The sequence below is a fragment of the Catharus ustulatus genome, chromosome 14, assembly GCF_009819885.2.
Source record: "Catharus ustulatus isolate bCatUst1 chromosome 14, bCatUst1.pri.v2, whole genome shotgun sequence".
Lineage (NCBI taxonomy): Eukaryota > Metazoa > Chordata > Aves > Passeriformes > Turdidae > Catharus > Catharus ustulatus.
The window spans coordinates 7,023,310-7,045,133 of NC_046234.1; the positions used below are offsets into that span (position 1 = coordinate 7,023,310).

The 21,824-nt window shown below is 55.5% G+C and overlaps 1 protein-coding gene across 1 annotated transcript in view; it reads right to left on the reverse strand.

The window, feature by feature from the left end:
* SLC16A2 (solute carrier family 16 member 2) overlaps positions 1–20,163 on the reverse strand; it is a 35,326-nt gene extending 15,163 nt beyond the window's left edge. Inside the window, exon 1 of the mRNA XM_033072314.2 lies at positions 19,818–20,163. Within this exon, the coding sequence (XP_032928205.1) occupies positions 19,818–20,163 (346 nt within the window). The remainder of the gene's footprint in view (positions 1–19,817) is intronic.
* Between the last annotated feature and the right edge of the window lie 1,661 nt (positions 20,164–21,824).

A 21,824-nucleotide genomic window follows, 5' to 3' on the forward strand; every position in this document is an offset into this window, starting at 1 on the left:
CCTCTTTTGAAAACAATTCCACAACAGCCTGAAAATTGGAATAAATGGAATTATTCAGAGGAATTATTCAAGGCCAAGTCTGGCTAAAGACCCTTTCAGTGCCCTGTTCATGGTGGCATTAGGAGAGGGTGAGGATATAAGTGAGTGTTGTAGAAGTGGAAGTTCCTGTCATTGTGCCACAATCCCATGGCCATGGATAATGCAACAGCTTCCCAGGGATCAGACCCAGCAGGTGTCAATCCAGCCTTGGCCATGGGGGAGTTTTAAAACATCAATTTTGGACTGGTTCAGGAGCACAGAGCCCTGGAGCAGAGCAGGCTGGGAATGTACTTTGCTTTAAAAACCCCGCCACACCTCTCCTGACTGTGTGTCTCTGCCTCCCCTCACTCTCAAGGATACTGGGGACTTTTCAGAGACCATGCCCAGGCCACCTCCTGTAACCACCAAGTGAGAGATCTCAGCTTATGTGAGAGAAAACTCCCAAAAAGAGCTTCCCTGTGGCCACACTAAGTAGAGATGGAGACAAATCTGTGGTTTTGCTTGGCAAGCAGCAAGCACAGAGAAACCCCAGGTTTGCCTGGGGTTCCTGCGCTCAGCATCCTGGAGAAGCTCAGTCCCAGCCACATTTTGCATCCATTTCATTCCAAACCCATAAAACTCAACCCTGGCTAGAGCAAAATGGTGTTAGAGCTGGTTTCTGGGCTGCATCACATCCTCCCCATCCACAGCCTCAGCCTTGGAGGCTCCAGAGCTGGTCCAGAAATGCAAATTCTTGTGAAATCCATCCAAAATCAACAAGGCAGCATGTGCTCTGCAGCTGAAACCCACCATGTGCCCAGGCGGGAGTTTTCTTCCCAGCACTCCTCTCCACAGGCCAGGAAGGTTTTTCTTCTCTGCGTCGCCTCTGGCTTGCAATTTTTGAAGGATGATTCACCTACCACACACTAAAGTTACCCAACAAACAGGAGCTGCAGCTCCTCAACGTGGGCCACGTCCCATCCAGACGTCTTTCCATGACCCACACGCCCAAGGAGGCCGAGGAGCTGCTTACTCCAAGCTCTCCTGGTGGTGTGGGAGTCCAAGGGATGTTGGGTTGGATCATGTTTGCCCATGTCCCATCTCTCTGGGTGACACCCAGGGCTGTCTTGGCCTTCAGCTGCTGTTGGGCAGAACCAGTGCCTTCCTGCAGCTCCTGCCCAAACGAACTGGCAAAGATTCTTCAGCACTGGGGGGGAAAACAACAAATCCTGGGGACGAGCATCTCCCCCCTCGACTGTGCTGTCAAACGCCTTGCCAGCCCCTGGCAAGCAATTTTATGAAAAACAGAAAAGTTCCATTTTAATTGGTGAAAATTCCCTCCTCCCACCCGTGGAGCACCAATCTGTAATTAGCCTTTCATGTAAAACGATGTTTATTCCTGACGGAGTTTGTCTTGGCACAAACACGCGCTCTGAAATGTGCACACATTTGAAGACTCAAACCCTGCATTTAATTCTCTATCTGCTTGTTAATCCTCATTGTTCCCAAGCCCCTTTTCAAAACACACCCACAGGGAGAAGAAAGTATTTTTTATATATGTACATAAAAATCTCCTTCCAGCATCAGGATGAGCACGGCCCTGGCCCAGGGTTCAGCTGCCCCTAGATCTCAAAACACACGGTGCTAAAACCAGACCTCCTGATTTTATCCATCTTCCCCTTCCTTTAATACACATTTTTCTCCCCAGCTGTGATCCCCTCAATGTTACCCCTGCAATACAACTGAAGGATGGGAGCTCTGAAGTGGGAGGATGGGGAAAGCACCATGGTGAGCCCACCAAGAGCACCCAGCTCCGTTTTGGAGAGCCTGCCCTCACCAGTGGAACCCAAGTCTCAGGATTCCTGGGCTTAATGTGGAGTCATTTGGGATTTACACTCTCCCAGAAGTAGTGGCCACATCTCCTAACACAGCAGCTTGAGGCTGGACCTGCCAGATGGGACTGGGTGAGCAGAGCAGATCCTTCCCCTCTGCCCAGCTCCAGGTGCAGATGACAGTGAGAGCCCAACAGGGGCTCCTGAGTGGCTGCCAGTGGCTGCTCCAGGTTCTCCCATTTCCAACAGGGCAATGAACACAATCAATATCCACCTTATAATATGAAAGGGACAGCAGAAGTTTGGGATGAGGGACAGGGGCAATATCAGGGTTGCAGTTATGGTCTGGGTTAGGGTCTGGATCAGGATTAGGGTCTGGGTTAGAGACTGGTTTAGGGTCAGGGGACAATGTATCCTGGTGGGCTGAAGTTTCCTTCAGGCTCCTCACCTTATGATTTTGAGGAAAGAGTTCCCACTGCTGAGCCAGGCAGGTTCCAAGCTGATGGCAATGATTAACTCTGGTGGGACACTGTGGGTCAGCTCTGGCCCCAGACACTGGTTGCTGCACGTGCAAAGCTCTCAGCCTTTGGAAAAGCCATGACCTGACCAAACTTCAGTGGGCTTTGGCTATGATTAACCTCCTGCAGTCACTGGTGCAAGGTCACAAAGCCTGGGAACAGCTCAGCACTCTCACCCTACCACAGCCATCCCCTGTCCCCAACAGTGGGCTGTGACCCCTTCTGCTTCTCCTGCCCCAAAATGTGTCATCTCCTCTGAACCCCAGGTGGTCACCTTATGGAACTGGCAGGTTTGTACTGGTAACCAGTTCCTGTAGCCACAGACAACTGGGAAGGCTGTGCAGCTGAGGGACTGGGGTGCTGGAGCCTCAGGAATTCACCCCAGTGCTTCATCTGCTCACAAACAGCAGGAGGGATGGAAGGAGAAGGGAGAGATGGAAGGAAGGGGAATGATGGAAGAGGAAGGCACCTCCCAGGACACGAGCACCAGCACCAGGACTGGGCCAGCAGTGCTGGGATATGTGACCAGCCAGGACCAGCCATCCTTTCCCAGGCTGTGATCCAGGTGAGCGCTGCCACTTTTGGGGGCACACCTGAAAGTCCCAAAGGGCTGGAGTGTGACTCTGGGAGCAGTCCCTGCCCTGCCCTACCCCATGTGAGTGGCTGCCATGGCTTTTCCCAGCCAGAGCAGCCTGGCCAGCCCTGTGATCCACAGGGACACAGAGCTGTGGTTCCCACTGGAGCAGCCTGGCCAGCCCTGTGATCCACAGGGACACAGAGCTGTGGTTCCCACTGGAGCAGCCTGGCCAGCCTGGGATCCACAGGGACACAGAGCTGTGGCTCCCACTGGAGCAGCCTGGCCAGCCCTGGGATCCACAGGAACACAGAGCTGTGGCTCTCACTGGAGCAGCCTGGCCAGCCCTGTGATCCACCAGCACAGAGCTGTAGCTCCCAGCCAATGCAGCTCAGAGCAGATGGCAAACCAGGGCTGGCTCACAAGCTGGGATGAGGAGAAAATCCAGCAGAGCTCTTCATGGCAAGGACAGGGGTCCATGCCCCAGCCAGGCACAGAATCCTCGTGCATCCCTACAGGAGCCAGCACTGACCCACCACTGCATCCCCATCTATGTGGTGACATCATACCTGACACACAGGATCCCAAAAATCCCCAGAGAGCACCTGGGGAATCCCAAGCCCCTGGTGCCTTGGGGAGAAGATGGGATGGATGCTGGCCACCAGTGTGAGGCAGGCTGGGCTCCACTCCCGAAGCAAAGCTGGTGGCCCATGCCTGCTCCATCCTTGTGAAATCCCTGGGCACTCTCTGCCTCCTCTGCCCCCCTCCTGGGCTGGATTTGAGAACCCTCCTCCCTCTGTGGTGAGAAAGGATACTTTTTTCCAAGCTGGAAGAGACAGAAAAGTTTCCCTCTTTGCCAAATTTCTCCCAAGCCATCTTCTGTTTCCCATTAACAGCGAGGAGGAGAAGAAACCCCGCGGCCCAGCTCCACGCTCCTCCCAGCACAGCTCCCATGGGCACTTGTCAACATCCCAGTAAAAAAAAGGAGAATTAAAGCCATGCAACCTGGCTGGCCATGACCCAGGGACCCGGCGGCGGGTGGAAAACAACCCCCCTGCTCTGCTCTTACATCTCCCCCACGGAAACTTTTCAACTCCAGTCGCTGGCAGGAGCCAGGCTGATCCCAGCTGAATTCCTTCCACTTACCAGCAAATAAATAGCAGTTAAATGAAAGGAAAGAGAAAAGCACCCTTTTTTCAAAGGGGAAAACAAAGAAGTCAGGGAAAATAAATGGAGGCAAAATGTTGGGCTGGTCACAGGCTCAAGATCTTTTTTCTTCCCAGCTGGGTACTTGACAGCCTTTCCTTTCAGCTAATTAAGGGATACTCAGAAAGAAAAATACTTCCAGCCCTTTGCCAGCCCTGAGCATTAAGGGGAGAGTCCCAGCAGGCTGGACACCAAGCCCAGGAGCCCTGGCACTGGTTTTTAGACAAATAATTGCCACTGCAGGACATCTGTGGCCTTCTCCCAGTCCTGGCAGATTTCTGCACAGCCTTTCCTCCAAACTCTCTGGTGGTGGGCATGTCCAGTCTTGGAATCACGGAATTATGAAGTTGTTTAGGTTGGAAAAGCCTTCTGAAACCAGCTAACCCAGCACTGCCAAGCCATCACTAAACCATGTCCCCAAGTGCCTCATCAACAAGTCTTTTCAATCCTTGCAGGTGTTTAATAAATATCTGTACCTGCCCCTAGACAAGGGCCAGTCTTGAACTCCCAAGTATTTCTGCTAACACCTTCCCTACTGCAAAATTTCCAAGCATCACTTTGCAACCTGTCCCCCACTGGACAGAGAATACAAAAACCTTGGGTTTTGCAACTTTTGAGGGAGCTGGAGGCAGTGAGGCACCTCCTGTCCCCTATCAGGAACATCCTGCAAACTGCACATTCTCCCTCCTCTCCTGCACGTCTCCCAGCCAATCCTTTCCCATTGTGTGGTGGATGGATTGGGGATGGAGATAACATGAAGTTGTGTCGGGGCAGGTTTAGGTTGGAGATCAGGAAAAGTTCTTCCCCAGAGGGTGCTGGCACTGCCCAGGCTCCCAGGGAATGGGCACAGCCCTGGGGCTGCCAGAGCTCCAGGACAGGGTGGGATTGCTGGTGATCTGTACAGGTCTAGGATGATCCTTGAGGGTCTCTTCTAACTCAGAATATTCCATTATTCTATTATCCTATGAGATGGGCATGGTGTGGGAAGAGCCAAACCCCCCCAAACCCCCACCAGCCAAGGCTGGGGCATCCCCAGGATGAACAGGGCTGGAAGAAAACATCCCTGTGTTTGTCCCAGTGCCAACCAGTGCAGCACCATCTCCAGAGCCACCCCCACCCACAGCCACCCCCCAGAGCCCTCCAAGCTCCAGAGGAAAAAAAATGCTGTGGCAGCCTCAGCCCCACTGGAGCAAAAACCCTGGAATGGAGAGGGCTGGGATTGCTCCCCTGTGGCACCTGGGCAGAGCCACCCACCCCAATATTACCAAAATATTTCAGTTATGTTATTTATTTGCTTCCACCCCACACAGCCCAAATTTCCCTGAAGACAAAGTCTGCCCAATACCCAACGATGCACAGGGTTGGAAATATGAAAGGGAAAATCGTGGTGGCTGCTCCAGGTGCTTTCTGAGGGGAGGCCCCTCCCCAGGCTGTGCCAGGTGGTTTTTAAGTTGTTTTGCCCCCAAGGTTCGCTCACAAAGGAGATAACACCTCCCTCCATGGCCTCTTCCACCTCAGCTCTCCTGCCACACTGGTGTCTTCCCCACATTGTCCCACGGCTCAGCCCCAACCCTCCCATGGCATGAGGGACATGAGGTGATGACTGACCACACAGGAGAGCCTCCTCCACCGAGAGAATATCTCTAAAAATCAAAATAAATGAAAGAAAGCCGTTTTTAAGCAGGCTGAGCAGAGCCCTGGGGCAGGCACAGTGTCTGTAGGACAAAACAGCTCCGTGGTGGAACATCTGGGCTCTTCTCCTGATGGCCATCAGGAAATTATTTCTTGCCCCAGTGCTGGAGAGCTTCCCCCAGGTCTGCAGCACAGACACCAGAGCCTTTGGATGGTGCTCCTGGAGCCTACGGACCAGGAAAAAGATCCCCAGATGACACAACACTTGATCATCATCAAACCAGACACCCAGAGGGCAAGAGAAGGGTAGAACATCCATGAGATTTTAATCTCTTGGAGCTTCCTTACATTAAAGAGCACATTTGAAAACAACTGGATATCTCAGAAAAAATAGACCAGGCTGTCATTAAGCAAATCCAACCACTAAAGGAAAGTGAAAACGAGCAGTATTTTATCAAATTTTTTTTTAAGCCCAGCAAGAAGCAGGTTACACCCCTTTGCCAACGGGCTGTCACTTTTGGCTGACCTGCTCTCATTTGAAAGTTTTTCAGACACCGGGTGGCTTCTGGGAAGGGCCAGCCCTGCCCTTTGGTGCTGCAGGCAGGAGGGGAAGAGCCACGACCCAGCAGGATGAGCCCCTGCTTCCCCTCCTCATCCCAGGAACCCAGCCCCGAGCCCCTGGGATGGGGATCCGGGATCCACATCCATAATGTGTGGATAAATATGTGGATCTCTGCACACACTCACATCTGCATATAAATTAAAAACCAAACCCCCGAGGGCTTGAACCCACAGGACAGCCACAGGCAGAGCTCCTGTGAGCCACACAATGTTTAACGAGAGCAAGGGGATCTGGGGACAGCCCCGACCACTCCAAGGGCTAGGAAAGGGCTCTGAAGGCAGGTGAAACATTAATGTGCTTTCCTGAGGAAATGCCTTTGCTTTTTGCTGCATCAAGGGCTTTGAAATGGGAATAAACAACAGGGCAGGTTAATGAAGGCTTCTGACAGTTACTGGGTGAGGTTTGGTGCTGCAAGTCAGGGTTAAAAGCCTTAATCCCATCTGTGTGGGCAGGGAGCCTCCTCTTCCTTCCCTTGGAAATATGGCTTTTTGGGGTGGGAATCAAAACTACCCTGTCCCTACAAAACTACCCTGTCCCTACAAAACTACCCCTGTCCTACAGGTGCCAAGAGTGGGATTGCTGTAGGAGCACATCCCACAGCCCCCAGTGCTATTTCTGACTGCCTGAGCTGCCATCCACTCTCAGGGGCAAAGGGAAAGCAGGCACTGAGAGGGTGCAGCAGGGTGGAGCTGAAGCCTGCCAGGATTTTGGGGTGTGGGGTGGGTTCAAGCCCTCTGCTCTCCCCAGCACAGATCCATGGGGATGTGCTGGAGGGCACCAGCCCACCCTGCTCTGTGACAGCACCGGGGATGCTGCTCCTGATCATCATCACATCCCTCAGCCTCTGCAGCCATCCTGGCACGGGGCAATCCCTTCCCAAGGGAGCTGGCACGCCCTCGTGGGTGGCATCATGGACAGGCAGAGCAGGACAGGGGTGCTGGGTGCCAGCAAAGAATGGAAGAGAGGTGACACCACGGCAAATCCTCACGACAGGGCTGAGCAGAGGCAGCCACACACCACTGCTGCCCCTGTGCCCTAGGCAGGGAGGGTTCCCAAATCCCAACTGCTCCAGCTGAAGTTGTGGCAAAATTTTCAAACATTTTCCACTGGCCAAGGCTTGACCCTGAGTGGAACAACAAATACATCTGAGCTGTGCAACCACAGCAACCACAGACAACCTGGAGCTGAAACTGTCCCCTAAAAACACCCCTGATGCACTTGGAGAGCAGAAGCTCAGGATGCAGAACCCTGTGTGCACCCACCCTTGTTCTGAAGTGTCCGTGGAGCTGCAGGTGCCCAGGAGCTGGAGAGGCACAGAGAGGGAGGGAATGGGGTGATGGAGGAGCTGAACCCCCAGCAGTGCCCCTGTCAGCCCTGCAGCCTGGAGCCTGTCGGGATCACAGGGAGTTTGCAGAGCCAGGGAGAGGCTCGTTTTTGTCTCCTCTGCTAACGAGACTGATACTGCTTCTCGTTGAACCAGTCTGACCATCGGGCCGAGCCAAAACTGATTCATTCATAAGAAAATGGGAAAGGAGATCGACTCGTCACCCTGACTAATGGGGAACTCAGCCAACAACCTGCTGCTTCCACAGCAGCCCCACATCCTGCCTGCTCGGTTCTTCATCCTCCTCCCGAACCAGCGCTCGGGGGAAGCTGCAGCCCGGTGATACAGCAGGAGTTACCTGCTGCAGAAAGTGCCGGCGCGTGGCCAGGGGCTGGAATCACCCGGCAATGCCTGGCATTTTGCAACAGCTCATTCCTGATTCGGAAGCAGAGGAAACATGAAAGCCCTGTGAGACGTGGCTTTCCACGCTGCTCTGCCTCGCATCATCTTCCCAACAGCTTTTAGGGTTGTTTTTTATCTCCGTCCTTCTTCATCCGGCAATAAAAATCTAAACAACCGCCTTTGTGGAGTAGAAAAACTCTGCCTGCTGTAAAAACTGTTTTCTGTGGGTTTTATTTTTGCGTCATTTTTGTTTATGAGGCCAGTGGAACACAAACTGTGGCGGGGGGAGGCTGCAGATGGTGGGGCTGGGAACCCTGGGGTTGGAAGGATGCTGTCCCAAGGGAAGGAAACGAGCTCTGAAAAACCAGACTGGGGCTAATCTTATCTCCAGATGGAGATTAGGATGGACCAGCAGGAGTTAACAGCCGGGCACAGGGTCAGACCAGGACCTGAAGTGCCTCCTCTCCAGGCCCTTCACGCTTTGCTTGATGCACTGAAGCAGGGCAGAGTTTAACAGCTTTAAAAAAATAAAAAAGTCTGCCATGATTTCTTAGCTTTGGGCAACACATTGGGTTTTATATGAATCTCCCTTAATAAAGGTCTTCTCCTAAAATGCAGATCCCAGGGGGGTTTGAGCTCTCCCAGTTAAAAGCCTGTGACACCATCCCTCCCCCCCAGATCACCGATTTTTCATCACCCAACCCTGCAGACATCAGGACAAGCAAGGCAAAACTTTAGTTCTTGCTGAGAAACCCACCCTGGGTCTTGAAAATCTCCATTTTCAAGGCAGAAAAGCACCAGCCAAGCCAGTTTGGGTGGGGAAATGCCCCAAATCCTGACACTGGGAGTGCTCAGCCTCCTTGATGGTTCCACAGAGAGAGTGGAAAATTGGGACCACGTGAGTCAGAGACAAGCAGAGCTCTGGATATTGCAGCCAAAGTCTCTCACCTCTCCCACACCACCCCAGCAGGCTGCAAACGAGTTGCCAAATATAAAATTTTCATTTTCCCATCTGGGTTCCAAGGCAGTGATCGAGCATTTTGCACGTGACACTGAGAGGGGAAAAGCCTGGTGCAAAGGGCTTTAGGATTCATTCCCAGCTGTCCCTCCCAAGGACATCCAGACCCCCAGAATTAGCCCCATGGCCTCGTGCAGCCAGAAGTGTGCACCCCACACCTGCTGAGCAGGACAGGAAAAACCTGCAAGGGATGGAAATCTCGTTCCCAAGGTGTAAGGGAAAAGCTGTCCACGAAGTTGTTGACAACATCCCTGTCAGTCCTCACCCCTTCCCCTCCCAGGCTGGGTTCTCACCGACTCTGGAGAAGCTTCCTTGGCATCAGGACAGTCAGCACAGCTTTCATTTAATGCTGAATTTTCCCCTGGGTAGGGAAATGGTGGGGGACAGGCAGGAGGAGCCTCAGAAAGACATCAAACCTCCAGCAGTGTTGAGGCTCCAACAAGTTTATATTGAAAAGAAAAAAGATAAAAACCCAACACCACCGATATTCCCTCCTTGGTAACTGCCTATCCTGATACCACTCCAATTATTATGCTCTGCAATTAAGTGATAAATCTGCAATTGCCTTATCTGATGCAGCTGGGCACAGCAGCAAAGCTGGCCTTGAATTCTTCACCCTGGGCATTTTAAAGCCACCCTGTCTGAAAGGATTCTCCTGCTTTGTGGACAGATGGACAGACAGGACCATACAGCAGCTTCTCCCTCTGAACCTGGGCAGCAGCATCACCCCTGTGCCCGTGCCCTGCCCCAGAGCCATCCCAGCTCCCAGCCAGGATGGGAGCACAAGGAATAAAAGGGGCAGCTCTGAGTCCACTCTGGCTGTGGGAAGGCAGAAGCAGATGGTGGAGAGACCAAACCCACACCCCCAGAGCCCTTCCCACATCCCTGCTCCAGCATCCTGGGGAGCAACACGAGGCCAGGCAGCCAGGAGAGCCTGCCAGGGCCCAGGGAACTGTGAGAGCAGCCCTGCAGTGTGGGATCCAGCTGTGCCAGCGGGACTGGGGCACTGCATTTAGAGGAGGTGACCCCGCTTTTCCAGCCTGATGCCTTGGCATGAGCACCAAAGCCACACCCAGCACTCTCAGACCATAGAAAGTCCAGTTTGCTATTTCCATTCGCACGTTCATCACCTCCAACGGAGCTCTGATATCTGTGGCATCCTCCCAGCAGCACCAGCCCTGATTCCAGCTGTCTGAAAATTTGGTACCCCCTGAAACCTACCCCTTGCCATTCTTCCAAGCTTTTTCCTATTTCACCTCAGCACCGCCCCTGACCCCGGGAGCTGCCACCAGAACCTTGGGAAAGGAAACTCCAAAATCCTCCCGGTGTGAGCGTTTCCCAAACACGCCCCAATGGCCCTGGCCAGCGAAGGGCACAGCCTGGGTGCCCCTGCAGCCCCAGGAGCCAGGGCCGAGGGGCACCGTGCCCGTGCCCCCCTGGCAGGGCGGGCAGGCTCCCGCCGGGGAGCAGCCACAAGAAAGGCCGGGGCGATTTGCATCGTTAGCATTCTTTCCCTTTTAATAACCCAAGGTGTTACCAGCAACACTGTTACTGATTTTTATCTCCGCAGCGCCTTTTAAGAGCTCCAATTTGTTTTTCTTGGAGATCTCGTTTTGTTTTATTAAAGCTGACACCGAAGAGGGAAAAGGAGACGTTCTGGGCCCAGAACGAAAATATCCCGTTTAAAAACCCCGTATTATTTTCTTGGAAATGCTTCTCCGTTGACTTTAATTAAGCTCTCCCCGGGCTCGCGAGCTTGGCGTGCTTGGCTCTCAGGCAGGTTTAATCCCAGACAAGCTCCCCACACCCCCAGTTGTCCCCACTCCCACAAACCTTAAGAAACAAACTGGATTTTGCTAAAATACATGGATTAACAGCTGACCCACCATCAAGAACATCCTGACGTAGCCTTTTCGTCACCGCTCACGCTGCAACCTCTTTGCTCGCTTTGCCAGCAGACCCAAAAAGCAGCTTTACTGCCTTATTTTTTTGTTCCCCTTTATTTTATGGTATTTTTATTGCCATTGCAAGGCTGGGGGGTTGTGCCTGCCCATGCCCCAGAGCTATCAGGGCAGGCAGGGTGGCCACAGCCCGGCTCTGGTGACCACGGTGCCACTGCTGAGCCTTGTGCCCAGTGCTGCTGTAAAATCAATAATTACAACCCTCCCTTCGGTAGAAGGAAGCTCTTTAGGATGATTGCAAACACTCCAAAAGTTGGGAAATCCCAGGAGGGAGCTTGTCTGGGCATCATCTGGTGCATACCCATTATGTAATTAGCGTCAATCTTTAATCACAGATGATACTTTTCCATCGGACTCGAATCAGACGGAGCATGGGAGGCACAATCCTCGCTGGAGGAGCTGCCATTAGATGTGATTCCCACCTCGGTGGGCTCCACGTTTATTCACTGAGCTTCCCCTGCTTTGCACAGGTTTTGTGCAAAAAAACCCCTCTGGCTCCCTGGCAAACACCCACAACCCCCCGAGAGGGGAGGATTTTGCCTCCCTTTTACACACGGGATCTGCGGGCAGACAGATTAAGGCCAAGATCTCGAAACAAAAGCTTTGTTTTGGTGCTCACATCTGATGTGAGATGACCAAGAGAAGGGCCTTTGGGGATGGCACTGGGCAGGGTGGCCTGGGGTCCCCAGCTCAGCTGGGGATGGGGTGGTGGGTGGGTGCTCAGGGCAGGTTCCAGGCACTGTGGTAGGGTTGTTTCTCCTCCCTGAGAAGGGCCCTGGTGTTTGCCCGGGGCAAACCCCAACAAGTCAGCCCATGCACCGAGCGCCTGAGCTGCTCCAGAGCACGCGGGGCTGCTGCCCCGGGAGAGGCAGCTGCTCTGCAGGGAATCATGGAATGGGCTGGCTTGGAAGGGATTGCAAAGATCCAGGTCCAACCCCACTGCCAGGGCAGCGACACTTTCACTGGACCAGCTTGCTCAAAGCCCCATCCAACCCAGCTTTGGTAAACCACATGAGCTGCTAAATCCAAACTCAGAGCCAGAAAATCCCAAAGATGCGGAGGAGCAGGGTTTGGTGAGCTCATCTCCTCCAGTGCGAGGTTTTGCAGACCAGATTCTCCCCAAACCATGTTGCTGGCAGCACTGACCCCAAAATACCTTTCCCACCTGGCACTGGGATGGCCTGCACTGGGACACAATGCAGGGAGCTCCCGATGCAGCTGTGGGTGCATGCTCCTCTGCCTGCAGCCTGCGGGGTGTGGGGATGGAGGTTTGGGGTATCCCTGAGCTGGAACCCCCCTAGGGCATGAAAGGGGTGCTGGGGCTGCCATCCGGCCACGGGGTGATCCCACACAAGGCCAGGAGGCTGCTCCTTGCACAGCATGGCACAGCACGGCACAGCTGCCAAGGATGCCCAAGATGAGTTCCAGCTAAACAACTCACCACGGACACAGGGCTGTGACCCAGCAGCTCCCCCCGAGGGTTTCCCCCCGTGTTTCACCCCGCTCCAGCTCTCCGAGGATGTGCTGCGCACACGGGGCAATCACCCATCAGGTAATTTTTTAGCGATCTACAACAAAAAGGGCAAGGACCGGGGGTGGGGGGAAAACCCCGCGGGTGGAATGCAGCCCCTGCCCGCGGGGTGTGCCCGAGGGAGGCCGGAGCAGCGGCAGGAGCCGCGGCCGGAGCCCCGGGGCGGGCAGGGCGTGCGGGCAGCGCCGGCCCCGGAGCTGGCAGGACCTGTTGTGCGAGGTGCCGGGGAGAGGCTGGGATGGCTCCTGCGAGCGTGTTGCAGCAATTCCCAGCACACGTCATGGGGGTTTTGCAACCGCCCCAACTGTCTCGGGGTGGATGCGCCGCGGAGATCCGAGCGCTCCGGTGCCCGCGGCGGGCACGGTGACCCCCGGTGGGCACGGTGACCCCCGGCGGGACAGCCCCCAGCCGTGCCCAGCCTGGCACACCCCTCCAGCAGGCCTTTATCGCAGTGCTGGGCTCCAAAGGGCAGCATCTCCTTCCCTGGCAATAGGGAATAATCAATCCTTCGAGGAAGAGGAAGGGAAAACCCAACAAATCCCCGCTGTGGTGGGTGCAGCAGCATGTTTGCTCCCAGTAATTCCATCCCAGTATCCCCAGTATTTACATCCCAGTTGTCCCAGTATTCCCAGTAACCCCATCCCAGTAACTCCCAGAAGCTCCCAGTATCCCACTTGCACACCTCATGGACGGGTGTCCAGTCCTCTCGTTGCCCATTGCCATGGTGATGCCATGGGATGCAGAGGTTGCAGAGATTTGGGGAAAAGTGATTCCTCAGGGAAAATGCCGGCTGCAAGATGTGGGTGCATGCTCTCTGACTCAGCTGGGAAATTCTGGCATCCTCCTCCATGCTCTGACCCGCTCACAAGAAACCCCTGAGGGGTGATCATTCCAAAAAAAGTGAGTGGGAGAGACCGAGGTATTTGGTGACGTGCCAGAAAATTCCATATGGCACCCGGAGAGCAGCCAACAGTGGGCAGAACCCCAATATGGTCAGACTTGGTGATCTTAGAGGCCTTTTCCAATCTGTTCCATGATTATGGAGCCACGGTGGAGCCTCATTTGTTTCCAGCAAGGGGACACGGCTTTGGAAGTGCCCGTGGCATCAACCCAAATGCTGCCAATGTCCCCAAGAGGGGACACGTGTCCCCCTGCTGCTGGCATGTGCCACACTGGCTGAGGTCCTTGGGAGTGACTGGGATAAACCAGCAAAAGGCTGCTCTGGGCTCATGAATGGTGCCAAATCCTGCCAGGCTCAGCAGCAGTGCCACCATCCCAGTGCCACCAGGATGTCACCTCCCTGTCAGCACGGCAGGAGCAGGGCTGGCTTGATGCCACCCAGGGAATTTGCCGCCTGCACATCATGGGATACAAAATTCAGCGCTGGGAGGTGGAAACCCAGGCAATTCCTCCTTCCCCAAACCACCCTGCAGGGAATTTGGCTCCACATCCACCAACCCTGATGGTTCCCATGACACCACCAGAATTTTTGGAAGACTGATACTGGTGGGATGGGGTGATTGATGGTGCTGCCTCTTAAGTGGGATAATCCCTGTGAACAGACGTGTCTGGAGACTCTGGATAAGGAAGGAGAGAGGCCCAGGAGCTGTCCCAGGGACACAGGAAGGTGACAACACCCATGTGAGCTATGCACAGCCAGCCCCTGGGCACTGCCAGCGAGGTCAGCGGTGCCTCCCAGCTGCGGGGCTTGGCCCAGCCTGATGAGTTGGGTCTGTTTTAACCAGGATGGGTTAGGTCTGTTTTAACCAGGATGGGTTAGGTCTGTTTTAACCATGATGGGTTAGGTCTGTTTTAACCAGGATGGGTTAGGTCTGTTTTAACCAGAAAGGGTTAGGTCTGTTTTAAGGTGTTGGGTGAGACCACCCCAGCTGATGGACAGCTTCCAACTGCTGAGGGGCTTTAAGGAAATTAAAGGGTGACTTGTCAAACTTGTGGATTTCTCCCCAAAACAGGAAATGAAAGGGTTCCTCTGCCTTGCACTGCATCACACCCCATTGTCACCCTGTGCCACCACATCCATCCCAGCCCTGTGATCTGCAGCACTGACCCCTTCATCCTCCAATCCTTCCTCATCCTCCTCCTGCTCCCAACCCAGTCTCAGTGATGGGGCTGCAACTCTGTGCCTTCAAAATTTAACCTATGAGTTAAGTAGAGGTGGTTTTGTTCATTTAATTGCAACTAAAAGGAACAAAAAACTCTGAGCCAACTGCACAATTCTATGTCCCACTTCTTCATAGGCCACAGCGAGGTCACAGGAGCTGCCACCACTCAAGGACAATGGCCACCAGGAAATACAACCTTACATCTTCTTGGCTGGCTGGTGGAGAACACTTAAAAGTAAATTAAAAAGCACTAAAATGGCAAATGTGCTGGCTGAGAGGGCCCCTGCAGTCTTGAAAAACAAGAACCTCCCTTAGAAACAGCACTCCGGCCTCCTAATAACCTTAATCGCTCCCGACAGCCCCAAGAACCAGGTTTAACAACATGACTGGGCTTTGTTTGCTTTTCAGCCTGCTTTATCTGACACGGCACCTTGCAATCAGCTCAGGCAAAACCCCAGCTCCTCTAAAACTCCCCCCTGCTTCCCTGGAGTCACAAACTCCCAAAACAGAGCTGGGCTGGGGCAGAGCCTGGTGCTGGCACATTGGCATCCCACCATGGGAAACCCCCAGTGAATCTGGGAAAGCTCTGTGCTGCCCTTTGTACTCCCCAGCTAGCAGGGCAAGGTAATAAAAACGTCTTTTTTATCTCTTTTTGCTGGATTTACATCCCCATCTGGGTTATGTAAATACTGTTCATGTCAGTGCATCCCTCTGTGGGGTTAGAGGAGGGTTGGGAGCCCGGATGGACCTGGGAAAGGCCCCAGGAATTCCGAGGTCCGCAGCACCCTTGGACAATAAAGCTGTGAATTGGGGCCAGCACAGCCCCCTGGTAATTGGTTAAAGCTCCAAATCCTGAAGATTTGGGTAAGAAAGTGACAACCACAGTGTCACCTTCAGGAGATGGGAGCCTCCAAAAGGCCAGCAATGGACAATGTCCCTATCATCCCAGTTTATATGGGATCATTTCCAAGAATTAGGGTTGCAATCAAAGACAACATGGCCAGCAGGCTGAGGGAGGAGATTTTCCCCCTTCTCTAAAGGGGCTCCAATAGGACAGGGACAGGACACAGGGAATGGCTTCCCACTGCCAGAGGGCAGGGTTAGATGGAATATTGGGGAGGAATTATTCTCTGTAGGTGGGGGAGGCCCTGGCACAGAGCAGCTGTAGCTGCCCCTGGATCCCTGGAAGTGTCCAAGGCCAGCCTAGACAGGGATTGGAGCAGCCTGGGATGGTGGAAGGTGTCCCTGCCATGGCAGGGGTGCAATGTGGTGATTTTTAAGGTCCTTCCCAACCCAAAGCACTCTGTGGTTTACCCTCACCTTGGATTTTTCTTCCCAGCTCCTAAATCTCCAGCCACGCTCACCCACCCACAGAATCTTCTTCAGCCCAGACAGGAGTCCAGGGCTTCTCCTCCCCCGCTTTCATATGACTGATAGCACTTTATTTGTGCTTTATCTTCCAAAAAAAACAAACCCTTGCTCTTTCTTACCAAGCCTTCATTTCAATGCTGGAGTAAAACCAGCCTTTTCCACCTGTACTCACCTGTCCTAAGGACGTGAGATCAGCACAAAGAAATTCCCCAGCAAAATGGATGGGAATTCAGGAATAAAGGTGACATCAGCCCTGCCTTTAGGATTTTGGTCAGTCAGGGACTGAGGTCCATGCACCATCCCAGCTTCCCTAAGCACAGGGAGCTCCAGCAGCCTCTGCTCCCTGTCTGGAGCTGGACTAAAGGGGGGAAAATGTTCCCCAAATTCTCACACCCAGATCAAGGGATGCTGATGGACACAGGGATGCGCTCAGAGGAGCTGCAGCCAAGCCAGACCAGCTCCTCAGACCATCTCTCCAAATGCTTTCAGCTCCATTTCCAGGCACCAAAACATTAAATATTAAGCAAAGAGAGTTAATCTGTACCTGGGATATTGACACAAAGCGGAGGAGGGGAGAAGAAAAAGATAAATAGACCTTTTGTTTCAAAAACCAGAGTATGTGTTACTCTGCAGGCTGTCCCACGAGGGCTTTACCTCGGGTACAGCACCAAGGATGTGTTTGGAGGAACAAGATGCACCAAGAAATGTCACTCTCCTGGCTCTACCCAGGAGCACCCTCTGGGACTCTCAGGTGGTTCCTTGACTGAGGGCCAGCCCTGGTCAGGGACAAGGCCACCTGTGGTCCCCAAGGTTGGGGCAGCATCCAAGTAGCAGCAGAGCAGGCACTGATGTAAAAGTTACTGCCCAGTTCATGCTCACCAGGGCTGTGCTGCCCCTCAGAAGGGCTTTTGGGGCTGGGGAAGATGAGGGGGCTCATCTTGGCTCAGTGTCTGCCCTCACTGTGGGAGCAGCACCGGGACAGCCACAGATCCATGGATCCCCCACACCAGAACGAGCCTTGAACAACCAGAGGGAAACGTCACCACTCATCTCCCAGCAAACACCCTCAAGCATCACTCAACACCTCTCCAGCAAAACTGGATTTTTTTTTTTTTTTTCCTGGCCGAGTGCTCACACGTATATTATTATTTTTTTTTATTCCGGTCTCAGCATTCCTCCACTCCCCCCGCAAGAAAACAAACCCGAGAGCACCGGGAGTGCCTCGCAAGGCCCCGCGCTGGCGTCCCGCGGGGAAGGGGCACGCGGTGGTCGCACACCCGCCCGCCCCAGCCCGCCGTGCTTGTTGACATAGGCAGCACAGTATATTTCTTTAAAGACAGCAGCCTATGCATTCGATGCATTGCTGCCACGGGGTTTGTTTTCAAAGCCTGACCCCAGACCTGAACTCCACGGATCCTGCGTTTCTCAAGATCAAACGCAAGAAAACGTGACCAATGCAAACAAGAAACAAACCTTGATAATTATAGCTGGGGCGGCTATTGTTTAGTGCCGACTAGTGCCGCTTCAGCATAAACAGAACCCTATTTTTAAAGGGATGCCTGACCAGCTGACAGCATTACTCCCCATTTTGCCTCCAAAGCCCTTCTTTGATACAAACCCACCTCCCTGAGACCTGGAGGAGGTTTAGGAGCAGAGACAAAAGGCTGAGCCATGCCCACAGCCATACTGGATGCTGCTGTTGGAGCCAGGAGCGGATCCTCATCCTCCCAACCTGCTCCCTGGGCTGAGGGGTCCCTGGGGTCCGGCTGTTGCTTGCAGCTGGCGGGCTCAGAGTGACGTCGGAGGACAAACAGACAGCACCGGTCTTTTCAGGAAGGCCGTATCACTTAGCGCTTGGAAAGGAGCTACGATATTTTCCTGATTATGTTTGCACGCAAACGAGCGCCGCGGGGAAATTATGCAATGCTGAGCGGGGAGGGGTGGGAGCGAGGGAGGAAGGGCTGGAGGGGGGCCCTGGGCTGCACCCCACTGCCCTCAGCCCCAGCCAGAGCAGCTGCAGCCCCGGCGGTGCCGCGGATGGGCTCCGACACCGCCGCCGGAGCCTCGGCACCGCAACCTCGGAGCCACGGCTCGCTTATTAATGGCCTCTTCATTAAGCACCATTCCAAAATGAATATATTCGTCACCCAGGCAATTTAATTACCCTGCTTGGGTTCACCTCGCACACCCACACGCCTTGCTTTCTCGAGGCCTCTGTGCGGTCATAGCCTTAAATAAATAGATGGCAGGAGCAAGAGGCAGATGCTGACTCCTACAACCTCTGTCTTGGGCACCGAGCCTTTAAACCACCAGAACTCGCAGCATTTAATTTCTTTTGTTACCGCTTCTACCTTCAGAGCCCTGCCTTAGGCTTTCTAGATACAATCACAGGCAGCAGGAAACAGAGAGCTACACTATGAGCTTCCTGGGCATCACACAGCACACACACACTCCCAGCCCATCAATCACCCTAATTACAACTGGCCACACGTCCGCAGCTCGCTGTGGCACTCCGTTAGTGCCCGTAATTACATGGTCGCGCCGTTTCCCTGGTAAGAGTATCACGGAGTTAATTTGGGATTGGAGATGTGGTGGATCCCGTAATGAATTTCATCCTGGCGCGCTCCCCGCCGCGCTCGCCGGCCATGCGCCAGCTGAGGGAGGGAGCGCGGGCAACGCTGGCCCCCAAAACAAGGCTTTGAGGTCCTCTCACACCCCTGGCAGTCGTCTCTCCCCAGCACACTCCTGGTTCCTGACTGCTGCCCACGTCCCACCCAGAGTCAGGACAGCACCACCAGCAGGTTCTGTCAGCGTCAAGTGCTCGTGTCCACCTGGCAGATGAGAGCAAGGTGGGCCACGAGTGTCGATCCCAGGGATGGAAATGATCTTCCAGGGGGGACAGCAGGACCTGGGACAAGGCCGGGCCTCCCAACAGCCGTGTCCAGCCGGGACCACCACGCCAGCAGGCTGGTGTCCCTCTGCCAAGTCTACTTCAACAGCAGGGTCTTGGCAGGGAGAAACATCCCTTTTCTCCACGTTAACCCTACCCAGTCTGCATCCTGGCCAGGCCTGCCGGTCCTACCAACACACACAGAAGGCTGCAATCCCTGGATCTCGCTTTTCAGGGATGTTAAGCGCGGGTGAACCCGCGCTGCCCCCGGAGTGACCGCGCAGGCGGCGCTGCCAGCCCTGCCGTGTGCCGGCTGTCCCACTGAATGGACACGGCTCGGACGGAGCGTGGCAGATGCTCTCCTGCAGCCACCCCCGGACAGCGAGGCAGCCGGATAGAGAGCTTGAAAAACCCATAAAATAGAACAATAATAAAGAAAACTAGAGGGGGTGGCTCACACCCAGCAGCTGATTCACCAGCGCTGCTCTGCTTTACCCCAAGACACACCGGCAGGACAAGCTCAGGGCGTGTTTTTCAGCCGAATTACTTTTAATTGAGTACATCGGAGCTTAGAAACACATGATGCTGTCGGAGATAAATATAGCCACGGCTACGAGGATAGAGGGGGCAGGGAGCAATCGAGGTTCAACACAGCCGAGAAGGAGCTTCCAGCTCCGGGAGGCAGCGCCGGCCGCGCCGCCGCGCCTTTCCCCGCTCCGCTCGGGCATCCCCGCTCCGCTCGGGCACCCCCCGCACGCCCTGCCCGGCCCGGGGAAGGCACCGCGGAGCCCGTACCTGTTTTAAACTCTAGCGCCGGGTCCTTCTCCCCTTCGCCCAGGTCGCTCTGCAGCATCATGTAGAGGATCCCGAAGGAGTTGTGGATGCCGAAGATGGAGCCATTGCACCAGGCGGCGGCGAAGACCACCACCCAGCCGAAGCCGCCCTCGGGGGGCTGGAAGGGCGCGGCGACCCCGCTCTGTCCCCGCTCAGCCGCGGCCCCGGCCCCGGCCCCGGCCCCGTCCCCGGCCCCGGGCTCGCTCTCGCCCGCCGCCGCCGCCGGCACCTTCTCGTCGCGTTGCGCCATCGCGGCCGCGCTCCGGCCGCCGCCCGCCGCCCGACTGCCCCGCAGCCGGTCCCACATGCCCGCTGCCCCCCCCGGCCGGCCCCCCCGCCCGCCCCCTCCTGCCGCAGCTTCACTCCCCGCCTCCCCTCCGCCGCCTCCATCCTCCTCCTCCTCCTCCATCGCGCCGCTCGGCCCCCGCGTCCCTACCTGCGGCGGGGGCCGCCCGTCCCCCCGCGCCCCCCTCCCGTCCCCCCGCGGCGCTCAAAGGCGGCCCCGGGCCCGGCCGCGGCCCCGCATCGCCCGCCGAGCCTCCGCGCCGCCCCCGCCGCCGCATCCTGCGGCGGGCCCGGCCCGGGGCGGGCCCCCGCCAGCGCCGCCCCCGCGGGGCCCGCCGGGGAGCGGGGGGCGGCAGGGAGCGATGGGGGAGCCGCCGCTGCCCCCCCGGCCCCGCACAGCCCCCCAAGCTGCGGGGCATCCCGCGGGCCTGCCCGGGGGGCTCTCGGTGGCCCGGCGGGCGATGCCGCCGCTCCCCTCCGCAGCGAAGCCCCCGGAGCCGCCCGAGCAGGTGGCAAAGAGCCGGCAAAGAGGGGATGCGATTCCTTCCACGCCGCGCGTCCCGCTGGGATTTTTTTGGCGTGCCCTGCCCCGAAAAGTTTGGGGAGCGTTTGTGTGACACCAAGCCGGGCTCTTGCTGGGGGAAGCCGCCAGCATCGCCCCGACATCGGGGCTGTCCCCAGAGCCCTGGGTCACCCCATGCTGCCACCCAAACCCCATCATTTTGGGAGCTGTTCCCTCTCCTGTGCCTTGTTTTGCAGCAAGCTCTGCCTTTTCTCTTCTTTCAATAAATAATTACAAACCCACCAATATATTAAAGCCTGTCTTTTCACACGCTGAAGGTATTTACACTTTCATATATGCCAAGTCTGAGTTATTATTCTTTCTTTCCCCTAATGGCTGTGTCAGTGTCAGATTCCTATCAGAGTAAAATAATACATCCCAACCTCCCGCTGCTCTTTCTTTACCTCCAGGGATATTAATTACAGGGCAGGGTGCGGAGCCGGCAGGGAGGCGGCGGCAGGGCCGCACCATCTCCCTGCCTCTCCCGCAGCCGGAGAGCAGCACCCGGCCACGGGCTGTGGCTTGGGAAGATTTTTTGTCTACGTGCTGCGGCTCGCCGGGCTTGGAGAGCCCCTTTGGGACACGGCTGCAGCCAGGAAAACCTCTCCTCGGCCTTCCCGCCGGCAAATCACTGCCAGCTCCATGGCCATCCGCTTCCTCCCAGGCAGAGGATGAGGAGCAGCGGCTCTGCCTGGCTCTGAGCAGCCTCGGTGCGCGATGGCGAGACCCGAGCAGGAGGGATGCGCCGATGGGGAGCGCGGTCTCCTCCCCTCGCTCTCGCTCCTGGGGGCCGCTCGGATGGAGGAGCCCGAATCTCCCCGCCCCGTGGGGTGCCCGGCGGGAACGCCGCGCTCAGGTCAGCCTCGCTGCTGGAGGAACTGCATTTTTATTTCCCTTCCTCTCTGGTGGAGTCTCCTCCCCGGATCCCCATCTCCACAGCGCGGCCGGGGGAGGCTTGGGAGGTTTGGAAGCATCTTCCACTGCCCTCTGCCGACACAACGAGCAGCTAAATTTTAATATCCACAGCACCAGAAAGCCGGGTGAGGTTCCTGGCCTGCTGGTTTTATTTTGTTAAGCCCCTGCAAGCTGAGAGAGAAGGGGCCCGGGGTACCCCGGGTGTT